This window comes from Pipistrellus hanaki (assembly GCF_964339955.1).
Source record: "Pipistrellus hanaki genome assembly, chromosome: 2".
In the NCBI taxonomy this organism is placed as follows: Eukaryota; Metazoa; Chordata; class Mammalia; order Chiroptera; family Vespertilionidae; genus Pipistrellus; species Pipistrellus hanaki.
The window spans coordinates 7,725,804-7,737,856 of record NC_140504.1 but is presented as its reverse complement, the minus strand read 5'-3'; the positions used below and the strand labels follow the sequence as shown (position 1 = coordinate 7,737,856).

The window sequence follows — 12,053 nt, the reverse complement described above, 5'->3', positions numbered from 1 at the left end:
ATGCGCACACGCATATATGTCTAGTACGTGTATCTATGTGATTGCTTGTGTGAGATGGGCATCTGGGTCTGGCGCACCAGCAGGGCCAGGCTGACCTGGGACCTTCTGGGGCAGGCAGAGGGAATAAACGCTGACCCCAATTTCCTAAGACAAGTTGTCTTACAAGAGTCCCTGAGGAAAAAACAAATAAAAACAGGAGGAAGGCTCCGGCAGGGGGACATGCACTGTGGGTACTTGTGAGGAGGGTTGGTTCCTCAGGGTTAGCGGTGTGACTCTGCATGGCCCTGACGGCCCGCCATGTGGCAGCACTGCCGTCTATCCAGGGCTCCCACTGATCTCAGCCTCCCCGAGGGTAAGACCCTCATGCAGACGGGAAGTGGGGGACAGCCAGGAGCAGCGGATGGCAGCCTGGCCTCTGCTGAGGGCGAAGGGCCTCTCCTGAGAACAGGGACCTGAGAGGAAGACCCTGCCTGTGGAGGTGAGTGGTCACTTCCTGTTCAAAGACAGGCTGCTGTCCACCAGGATGGCGGTTGCCATGACAGTGCCTTGTAACAGAAGGACCTGGGGCCTGAGTGTCCATCAGGGGGATGTTTAAGATTGGGAACAGGACTGTCACCGGTTTGGGTGCCAGAAGCCATGGGGTCCTGACTCAGCTGTCCCCAAAGTTAAACACAGGTATGCTCCACCACAACCCTTCCTCATTCGGGGCTAGGAAATTTTCCAAATTAATTAAGAAGGCGTGATGCAGCCCCGACCAGTTTGTTCCGTGGTTAGAGCATCGGTCTGCAGACTGAAGCGTCGTGGATTCAATTCCCGGTAAAGGGCACATACCTTGGTTGTGAGTTCACTCTCTGTCCCCCTCCACCCCTCCCTCCCCCGTCGGGGCGCATGCAGGAGGCAACCAATCAATGTGCCTCTCTCACATTAATGTTTCTCTCTCTCTTTCGCTCCCCACCCCTCCTTCTCCTCCTCCCTCCTTTCCAATCTCAAAAAAAAAAAAAAAAAGAAAAAAGAAAAAAAGAAAAACACTAATGGGCAAAGTATCCTCAGGTGAGGGCTTTAAAAATAATGAAAGAACACAAGATGCAGCAGCTGTGGACTCCTGGGCTGGAGGACAGCAGCATGGTACCCGGGCAGCCTCGGGAGCCCAGAGATGGATGAGCAGCTCCTTCTCAAAGTGCTCCCACTTCCTCTCCGTGGCACCTCAGGCCCCCGTTGGAAGGAAGCCTCTGGACGCCGAGGCCCTGAGATCACCGACCAGCTCGCCAGCTCCAGGCACCGAGAGCGTGAGTGGAGGGTGCGGTCACCTCCCTGCGGAGCTTTGGCAGCTGCTGTGCTGGGGTCAAGGCCCACGGCCCTGCTGTCTGGGGTGGGAAATCAGCATCTCTCTAAAAACCGAGCCATGCCGCTCTCTGCGAGCTCAGAGGAATGCCTTCCCAGAATGCCACGTCCTGGAACGCAGTGGGTGACACCCTTGGCAAGCTGGGGCCCATCCTGTAGCCCACACTCCCCTCAGATCAAGGAATCAGGGGGCTAGCATTGTTGAAGACACGCTTTTCCTTTCAGCAAGCAGGCCAGCCATGACCAAGAAGATTTATCCCAGGTATGGAAGGCTGTTTTTTAATTAATTAATATACTCCATCACATCATAGCTAATGAAGAAAAATCACAATATCCTGTCAAATTTGCAAAAAAGCACTTGACAAAACCCAATACCCATTCATGATAAAAAAAAAAACTGTCCATAAACTAGGAGTACAGCAGAATTCCCTCCACCTGATAAAGAATATCTACCAAAAAAAACAAACAAACAAAAAAAAAACACACAAAAAAAAAAACCACACACATACTTAACGGTGAGAAACTTGAACCTCTCCCACTAGAATCAGATACAAGGCAGGAAAGTCCCTTCTCTACTTCTTTTCAACATCATACTCAAAGTCCTAGTTAATGAAATAAGACAAGAATTGGAAATAAAGTACACAAATTGGGAAGGAAGAAATAATACTGTATGTTTGCAGATGATATAATCATCTATGTAGAAAATTCAAAAGAATTAACAAACAACCCCCCCCCCCCCACACACACACACCTCCTGGAGCAAAATGATCATAGCAAGATTAATATATGGGATGCAAGGTTAATATACAAAAGTCAACTGTTTTCTACATATCAGGCAATGAACAAGTGGAATTTGAAATTAAAAACAGAATGCTATTTACAGAATACCAAAATTAAATACTTAGACATAAATCAAACAAAATATATACAAGATGTATATGAGGAAAACTATAAAACTCTGAAGAAAGAAATTATAGAGCTAAAGAAATGTAGATATATTCCTTAAAAAGAATCAATATTGTCAAGATGTCAGTTCTTCCCAACTTAATCTATAGATTCAAAGAAATCTCAATCAAAATCCCAGATAGTTATTTTGTGAACATCGACAGATTCTAAAGTATATATGGAGAGACAAAGACCCAGAATAGCCAATGCAATTCTAAAGGAGAAAAACAAAGCTTTCTAAACCTACAGTGATCAAGACAGAGTGGTATTCTTGAAACAACAAAGTGATCCATGGAACAGAATAGCGAACTCAGGAATAAAGCCACATAAATATAGTCAACAGATCTTTGGCAAAGGACTAAAGGCAACAGAATGGAGTAAAGATGATGTTTTCAACAAATGGTGCTGGAACTGCTGAACACCAATGTTTAAATTAAATCACAGACCTCATACCTCTTACAGAAATTAACTCACAGACCTAAAAGAAATGTGCAAAACCATAAAACTGCTACAAGATAACAGGGAAAACTCTTGATGACCTTGGGTATGGCCATGACCTTTTAGATCAGTGGTTCTCAACCTTTTTAATGCCGCGACCCTTTAATACAGTTCCTCATGTCGTGGTGACCCCCAACCATAAAATGATTTCCATTGCTACTTCATAACTGTGATCTTGCTACTGTTATGAATCGTAATGTAAATATCTGTGTTTTCTGATTGTCTTGGGCGACCCTGCTAGAGGTTCTCAAAATCTCTGTACCTTCCCCTCAATTTTGCTATGAACCTGAAACTGCTCTTAAAAAAAAAAAAAAAAAAAAAAAAAAAGGTCTTTTTAAAAGACACCAAACAGGCAAACGACAGCAGAAAGTAAGCAAACATTGCAACACGACGATCAGATAAAACAGAAGTCAAGTTGAAGCCATGAAGTGGGACAAGGGGGTGAGTGATCCTTTCCGTGCACATGTAATGGGCCTGGTACCACCCACATGCACCCGGCCCCCAGTACACACGGTACACGGCGAGGGGGCGGGAAGTTCTCTCTCAGGATGCCGACCCAGAGGCAGCTGCCTGCCCCCCTCTCCTGTTAGAACGGAGCACACTCGGAGGGACTCCCCGAACCTCAGAGTGGAGAGCAGGCCACGCCTGTCCTTTCATCACCTGCAGCAGCAATTCCACAGGCGAGCGTCTGGGGCGGGGGAGGAGCCTCAGGAATCTCAATACCAAAGAGGACAAGCCCTCAGGGACACCTACTGCTCCGCACCTGACTGAAAGACTCGTCAGTATGATGGGCACCTGCAGGCACCCATGTCACTGGGTGGGGACACCACGGACACGTGACACGATTCTAAAGTCCAAATCTGACTTCCCATCAACGCCCCCACAGAGGCCTCCGTGAACGATTTCTGATGATCTGGTTGATGGCCCCAAAGACATCCTCAGTTGTAAGCTGTGACTATTACTCCACGTGGCCAACACAACTGTGCAAATGCGATGATGGTGATGGCCCTTTAAAATGGGAGTTTGTCCAAATCTATAACCGCATGCACCCTTAAAAGAGCAACCTGTGAGGAGGGGAGAAGACCCGGAGACGGCAGCCTGGCTGGCCTTGCTGGCTTTGAAAAGGGACAGGGGCCACGGGCCACAATGTGGGCCAGGGTGGGAACGGAATCTCCCTGCAGCCGAGGAGGAACCGCCTTACACCTTCATTCGAGCCCAGGGGAGGACCTCTGACATCTGACCCCAGGAGTTAAGGTAACACAACTGCGCGGTGGTAAGCCACCAAGTCTGTGGTCATTTGTCCCAGCAGCTGCAGGTACACGCCTGCACACACATCTATAGCAACACACTGAGGGACGGAGGACACCCCGTCCCTGAGGGGCTTGGGCTGTGCTCAGCCCTCTCTTGTGTAGCTTGGACCTGATGACAGCGTGTCCACAGCTAGCTGTGGGATGAAAACCGGACACAGGAGAGAAGCAGTGAGGGTAAGATGTGAGGAGAGTGGTCCCAGGGTGAGGGCAGAGGAGGAAGGCCGTCCCCCACAATGCAGCTCTGCAGCACTTCCCCTCAAGGAGGGGCTGCCTCTGGGCACCTGTCCCTCTCGCCCCCACCCTGTCCCTCTGACGTGAGCTCCCTCCTTGCTAAGGGGCAGTCCCCTACTGGCCCTCCCAGTGTGCACAGTGAGGACCTGGCACCTGCGCCTGCCCTCGCCAGGGTGGGGCCTCCCCCACTTTTCTCTGTGGCTTGAGGAGCACACACAGCTGGCAAGACCCCGAACCCAGTGCTCAACAGCGAGCTGACCGACCGGCAGCTCCCGCACCGGCTCCCAGTGCCTTCTCCCTCCGACCGGCAGCTCCCCCACTGGGCTCCCAGTGCCTTCTCCCTGCCGACCGGCAGCTCCTGCACTGGCTCCCAGTGCCTTCTCCCTCCGACCGGCAGCTCCCGCATCGGCTCCCAGTGCCTTCTCCCTCCGACAGACAGCTCCCGCACCGGCTCCCAGTGCCTTCTCCCTCCTGACCGGCAGCTCCCGCACCGGCTCCCAGTGCCTTCTCCCTCCGACCGGCAGCTCCCACACTGGGCTCCCAGTGCCTTCTCCCTCCGACCGGCAGCTCCCGCACCGGCTCCCAGTGCCCTCTCCCTCCGACCGGCAGCTCCCGCACCGGCTCCCAGTGCCTTCTCCCTCCGACCGGCAGCTCCCGCACCGGCTCCCAGTGCCTTCTCCCTCCGACCGGCAGCTCCCGCACCGGCTCCCAGTGCCTTCTCCCTCCGACCGGCAGCTCCCGCACCGGCTCCCAGTGCCCTCTCCCTCCGACCGGCAGCTCCCGCACCGGCTCCCAGTGCCCTCTCCCTCCGACCGGCAGCTCCCGCACCGGCTCCCAGTGCCCTCTCCCTCCGACCGGCAGCTCCCGCACCGGCTCCCAGTGCCTTCTCCCTCCGACCGGCAGCTCCCGCACCGGCTCCCAGTGCCTTCTCCCTCCGACCGGCAGCTCCCGCACCGGCTCCCAGTGCCTTCTCCCTCCGACCGGCAGCTCCCGCACCGGCTCCCAGTGCCTTCTCCCTCCGACCGGCAGCTCCCGCACCGGCTCCCAGTGCCCTCTCCCTCCGACCGGCAGCTCCCGCACCGGCTCCCAGTGCCTTCTCCCTCCGACCGGCAGCTCCCGCACCGGCTCCCAGTGCCTTCTCCCTCCGACCGGCAGCTCCCGCACCGGCTCCCAGTGCCTTCTCCCTCCAGACCACCTCCCCGCACCGGGCTCCCATGGGGCCTTCTCCCTCCGACCGGCAGCTCCCGCACCGGGCTCCCACAGGGCCTTCTCCCTGCCGACCACCTCCCCGCGCCAGCCACTGGCCGGACTGCCCAGCTCCTCCCGACCCCGCTCTCCTTAGGGGCCAGAGAGGAGCAGGCACAGGGGCGGCCCTTCCGGAGGGTGGACAGAGCTGTGGCCTCAGGCTGGTGTGCTGGTGAGCACGAGGGGCGTGAGGTCAGGTTTGCCAGGGCCTGCAGCCACCCGGCAGGGCGCCCTCAGGAGGAAGGATGGGAAAGGTCGTGGGCCAGCTGAGACCCGATGGGCAGTGCTGGACAGGTCCGGGGAAGGACGCAGCACCCAAGCTGTCTTCCTCTCCCCCACAGAGAGCCCCCCGTCCCCCCGCCCCCCTCCCGCCTCACACACACACACACACACACACAGCCCAAGGACCTCACAAGGCCAATGATGGTTGTTGCATCCCAGCACCCCCATTCACCAGCCACCCAACCTGTCACGTGGTGGGGAGGGAGACATTCACCAATACAGGAGAGGGACTGGGGCCTTCCTGGTCCCGCCGCTCCCCACCTGGCCGTCCTCCTCCTCTTCCTTCTTCCTGCCACCAGCATGCCGGGGTGGGAATGCCAGGGGTGGGGTGGTCCTCACTAAAATGCCAGAGGAGGGGGGAAACATCCAGGGGACCCTCCACAGCCAGGCCACACCCGGAGGGTCCCCGGTGAGATGAGCTGAAACCTACCACCAGCCCGAGGGGGAGGGAGCGAGCAGTGAGTGCTGACGGCAGATTCCCAGGGACCCTGCTGGGAGCACGGCCTCCCTCCCACGCGGGGATCCTGCCAGCGGTGCAGGTGTCCAGTGAGGAGTCCTCTTAGGCCATGCGGCTGACCAGGCCAGCTGCGGTCAGAGATTCCCCGCCCCCCACCCCCACCCCCACTCCCACCCCCACAGGAGACTCGGGCCTGGCCCAGCCCCTGGCGGCGAAGGTAAAGTGTGGAGTAGCCAGGCTCCTCTTCATGGAACCTGGGCCCCCGGCAAGCCACGCCCTAGGGGGCGGCCCTGCCACACACTTTCGGAGGGGACAGGTGAGGAGCAGGCCCGGCCAGCCCAATATTCGCGTGTTCCAGGCACCGCATGTGTATGGGGCGTGGGAAGGTGCCGCTCACTGTGGCCCCCAACCCTGCACCTACGGGGCCTCCCAGCACAGGCCCTGGTGGACTGTTCCTCTGCCAGACACACTCCGGCCACTCCTGCTGGCAGCAGGGCCCAGCCCCCCCATCGCTGTCCGCAGTAGCCGCCCTCCCTCCCACCCAGTGCCTGTAGCCGCTGGTGTGCCCCTTCCCTGGGGCTGGGCACCACCTGTCACTGGCACTTGCTCCTGCCCCGGCTGGGGCCTGGGTGCTAGCAGCCCCCTTCACTTCACCCCAGGCCTGGCACAGGGCGCCAAGGAGTCACCCACACAACCCTCAGGGGCCCGGTATGGGGACACCCCCTTGAGGTCCAGTGCAGCCACCCCACCCCCACTGCCCAGCTCCAAAGCCCAGTGCCTGCAGGGACGGATGAGTGGGCAAGGCTGCTCCCCACAGAGAGGAAGGGGAGGGGACACGGATGGGGCCTCTATGAGCAACCAGGGAGCAGGCTCTGCTCAGGGGGAGGGGATGTGGGGGGGCCTCGGGCCCCACCGTGGAGCTGGGGGCTGGGAAGGCCGCGGCTGCCCTCCCTCTCCCACCAGAGGAGCAGAAGTGTGCTCTGGAGCACGTGGCCCCAGGCTGGGGTGGCCTCACAGGAGCGCCAGCCTCACCGCCTGCTGGCATGGCTTGCCCCTCCCTGTGGCACCCACCCCCAGCCCCCTGCCCCCAATCAGACCAGAGCAGCAGCCGCCGGAAGCAGGTGGGAATCCCGGCTCCCTCAGCCTCCCTTCCGTGCCGGGGTGCCTCAGAGCACCCAGGAGCGAAAATGCTTGGGCAGGGGCTGCTCCCCACGCACTGCGTCTCGCACACAGAACCCAGGGCCGCGTGCCGTTCTCTCCCGACCCCAGCCTCGCCCCAGCGAAGGGGGTGTGCCATCCTGCCTCCTGAGGGTCCACAAAGGCCAGCACGGGGGCAAAGGGGCCTGGCAGGTCCACACCAGCCCTGGCCAGGCTGCAGGAAAGAGCAAAATGGGGAGGGTGGGGCAGCTGGGCAGGCGGGCCAGCCGTGACCTGCCGCCGGCCCAATGAACACACAGTGCCCGTCCTCCTGGCCGGGAGCGAGGCGCACGCGATGGGCAGCCTGCCCCCGTCCAGTACGCGTCCTCCAGGGCCTGGCAGAGCTGGCGGCAGGGTGGCGGGGAGGGCGCGGGGCCAGCAGCAGGCAGAAGAACCGGGCGAGGAAGCGGTGGCAGTGCGTCCGGAGGAGGCCGCCCCAGGCCCGGGCGGCCGCCAGGACCTCCTCGCCACTCGCGTGGTGCAGGTGGTCGGGCAGCCAGGAGCGCCTGATGCCCAGGCTGCCGCAGACGGGCAGGGAGGGCGGAGTGGCAGGCAGGCTGCACCGGGGGGCTCGGCTGGGGGGACCCGAGCAGCGCAAAGGGATCGGCAAGCCCAGGCCCCGCAGAATCAGCCCCGTGAGCAACCCAAGCACCGCGGTCCCCGGTGGAAGCGGAGAGTGCGGTCTGAGACAGACTGGCGGGGGTGGGGGTGGGGGGTCGGAGGCGGAAGCCGAGGGGGCGGCGGGCATGGCCAGGGAGCCCATCACCAGGGGAAGAGGCAGAAGCGGCGTGCACTCGAGGGTGCCGGGCGCCAAGTCCTTTGCCGTCCGGATCCACACGGCTTCCCCAGGGAGGGGCCCGCCCCGCACGGAGGAGACGGCTCTACCTGGGGACTTCTGTGGCACCGAGGGCTCCCGGAGCAGTGCCCGGGGCCTGTCCGGGGAGGGCAGCGGCTGGGTGGGCACTGGCAGGCTGCCAGCCTCAGTCCTCTTCGTGTCCGGCGAGCTCAGGACCCCACCGGCCAGCCAGGGAGTGGTCCCGTTCTCCTGGGGGGCACCGGAGGGCTCCGGGAAGGCCAGGGGGCCTGTGGGGGCCGCCAGCGTTGGCATCTCCATCCCGGTGGCGTTCTCGGCGGCGGCGGTGATGTTTTCCCACAGCTGGATGAAGCTGCGGATCCCCATCGCCACGTTCAGGATCATGGCTCCGACACCAGTGATATTCTCCCCCTTCGTGTCCGGGCTCGCCAGGGAGGGAGGGCGGCTGGTGGAGGCCCCGTCCTGGCCAGCCTCCAGGCTCTCCAGGGGCAGCTCGGGGCTGGCAGGCGCCGTCCCCTGCTCGGTGGGGCCATCCTGAGGGGCTACCTGGGTGGTGGTCTCCTCCGTGGGCGGCACAGGTGGGCTGCCCGGGGCCACGGAGCCGGGGGCGGTGATGGGCTGGTTGGTGTCGGTGAACCACAGCCATTCCAGCAGCTCCGCCGGGCCGGCGGCATGGCAGCAGGGCAGCGGCAGCAGCAGCAGCAGCAGCAGGGGCAGGCCCAGGCGGCCGCTGGGGTCGGGAGCCATCGGGCTGTGTGCTCCGCGGAGGAGGGCGGGCGGGCGTCTGCCCCGGGGAGGTGGGGCCAGCCAGCTCCCGCCCCGGCCCACCCTCCCCGCCCACGGTCAGCCACCCCATTCACGTTCCCGGCGGCTCTCTCTCTTCACTCTCACGGAAGAAAAAAAGACGGAAACTTCCGACATCAGAGCGGCATGAAGGGAGTCTCACACCTCCTTAACACAGCCACAGGCCCCAAGGGGCCCAGGGGACGTTCGAGCACGCTCACTGGGATTCCTAACTCGCTGAGCTGTGAGCTGCGGGGCTCACTGCTGCTCCTCGCCGGACTACCGCCGATCGATCCCCGTGCTGCTGTGTGTGCAAAGGGGGTCTCCAGGCCAGCACCCTGACCCCCAGGGCAGCTTCTGGAAGGAACCTCTCGCGGGTCTTACAGCCTGTGCACCCTACACAGAGCCCTGCTCCAAGAGAAGGTGCCTGGCACAGCCCCCTGGGGGTGGCTTCTTGGGACAGGGCTGGGGCCATAGGACACCGGGGCGGCCCCCCAGTCCTGGGCGCAGAGGCAGTGGGGGTCCCTGCCTGAGCAGCAGGGGACTGCACGCCCCACGTGAAAACTGAAACCTGGTGCGTGTCCGACTTCTCAGCGGCAACTGTGGCTTCTGAGACATTCAACATCCAAGGAGGAGCCGGGAGGGAGCTGGGCTCCCACCTGCTAGGAGGTGCAGCTCCTCAGCCTGCCCGCCCCCCGCCCCCATTCCGCCCCCTCGCACAGACGCTGGCTGTTCTCACCCCATCTCACCAGAGACCGTGATCTGGGCTCAAAGGCCGGTGACTTGTGGCCTCTGTAACACCTAACCCCTTTCTCACCAATCAGAAAGGCTCTCTCGGGGCTGACCCTGCTCGTGTCATGTTTATCAGACGTCTCAGTCCTGTGGGGTTTCTGGTTAAACCCTGAGAACTCCTTGGAAGGGACAGGACACGCAGCAGGGGTATGACACGGAGGGAAAGGGGGTCATGGGACATACTGAGATGCCGCTGCCAGCAGGTTCCACAGGGACATACGTCCTCCCCGGCCACCACCGCCCCCCAGATCTCACTCTGTGCGGAGAGCGGGGACTGCCAGGTCACCCCAAGGCCACGAGATGGGGCGGGTGAGGGAGTCCTGCCCACAGCCTGGGTGCCAGCCCTGCACAGGGCCCCACCCTGCCTCCTCCAGCCCTGCCTTCACCGGGCACCTCTTCCGGGCTGTGTCCCAGGAAAGGACGGGATCTGGGCACTGCCACTGCCCCAGAGGGCATGAGCCAGGCAGCCCGCAGCTGGACATTCCCATGTGCCCCGCTCCTTCCCTGTACCAGCCTCAGCTAACACTTCCTTCGTGCAGGATGCTGCCGTGTGGCCGTAAGCTCTGCCCATGCCAGCTTTGGGCTGCTCGGATTTACCATGTGTGCCGGTGTCTGCTCTGATTATGGCCGCCCACCTTCCCTTTGCAGCCAGACAGACCTCACGGCCCAGCACCTAGCACCCAGCACCCTCTGTGCTGCCCGCCAGAGTGGGGGTCCCAGCCATGGCCAGCAGCCGGAGGTGTGCAGACGGGGGATGTACCCACCCACATTAGGTTGGACAGAAACTGCTCCCAGCTCTGTCCCATCCGGCACCTCCCAACAGGGCTGCCGGGAGCACAGAGATGCCCAGCTGACCAGGCACGGGGCCAAGCGCTCGCCTTCATCTGGGAGCCTGTGCCCATCAGCCAGCCTACGAATAAAGAAAAGGAGGCACAGAGACCTGAGGGCTGGCTCTGGATTATAGAGTCCAAAGGAGGAGGGCCAGAATGGGACTGCACACCCACCTTCACCTGTCCACATAACCACACGCACATCCACGCTCGGCACTGCTTCAGCCTCCACGCCACACAAGATCCCTCGTGTGCTCTGCACACCAGCTGTCCATCCCTTTGCCTGGATCGCCTTGTCACCCCGTCTTCTCCGGGCTGTGCTGGGGGTTCCAGCCCACCTTCCCCTGGACTGCCTTCAGCAACGAGAGCTGCTCTGTTGGAACAGCCCTGAAGTCAAGTCCGGCCCCCGAGCTGGGAACATCGGAAGGAATCAGCACATCAGCACGCTTTAGGACAGCGGAGCACCGAGGCCCCTCTCGAAAGGAGGGGGATCCACATGCAAACATCTGTGTCTCAGGGAGGCCCTGTTACCAACACAATCTCCTCTACGCTCAGAAGTCTTAGAAATGCTCAGACAGTAGTCTTGGGAAGTCACTGCCACTAAGGTGATTTTATGCCTAAGGTGTTCCTGGAAAATCTCAGGACAGAAATTCCCCTTCTCCTGCCCGGATGGGAGAGGGAACTCTGAGTCCGACTCCCTGTTGGGGGGCTGCCCCTTGTCAGTCCAATGTTCTGGGCACTCATTACTCGCTGGACCACTTGCTTAATTCATTGTTTCCAGGCAGAGCCAGGAGCGAGGAACCAAGGAACCGTGGCTGCAGAGCGAGATGGCAGCTGCTGCCCGGGTGAGGGCCAGGCTCTACAGGAGGGCAGCAGCAGCGGCCCCACCAGGCTGAGCCAACTCTGCGCCGCAGCAGGGTACCCCTCCGTCCTAACCCTCCAGACCTCGCCCCCCTGCCCACCGCGGGGCCTGCGCCCGGCCCCGAGCCCCGGCCGAACATCACATGCCTGCAGAGCGCCTGGTGACTGTCACATGCAGCTGGAGGAACGTGGCATCGGCCTGCAGGCCCTGGGTGTCCCCAGACAGGGAGGGGCGTCCTGGGCCTGCGTGCAGACAGGTGAACAGCACTGAGTCCTGCGGTGGCAGCCTTTACGGGGTTCTCAGGACATCCTTGGGGCAAACCAATCACACAGTGGCTGTGTCTAGTGGGGGCCATTGACTCCCAGCAAAGCACCTTTCTTTGCTTTCACTTCCCCTCCGGTACTGTCTGGAACGCCCTTGTCTCAACTCTGTCCGTGACACCCAGCTCGTGGCCTCCATCCATCGA

At 60.8% G+C, this 12,053-nt stretch overlaps 1 protein-coding gene across 2 annotated transcripts in view; it reads right to left on the bottom strand.

Moving 5' to 3' along the window:
* COL18A1 (collagen type XVIII alpha 1 chain) overlaps positions 1 to 12,053 on the bottom strand; it is a 76,911-nt gene that overhangs the window by 37,349 nt on the left and 27,509 nt on the right. Inside the window, exon 1 of one of the 2 annotated variants that reach the window (XM_084873735.1) lies at positions 8,392 to 9,082. The exons of the other annotated variant lie outside the window; for it this stretch is intronic. Within the exon in view, the coding sequence (XP_084729861.1) occupies positions 8,392 to 9,067 (676 nt within the window). The 5' untranslated portion in view covers positions 9,068 to 9,082. Of the gene's footprint in view, positions 1 to 8,391; positions 9,083 to 12,053 lie in introns of those variants that run through there. 2 annotated transcript variants of the gene reach the window in all.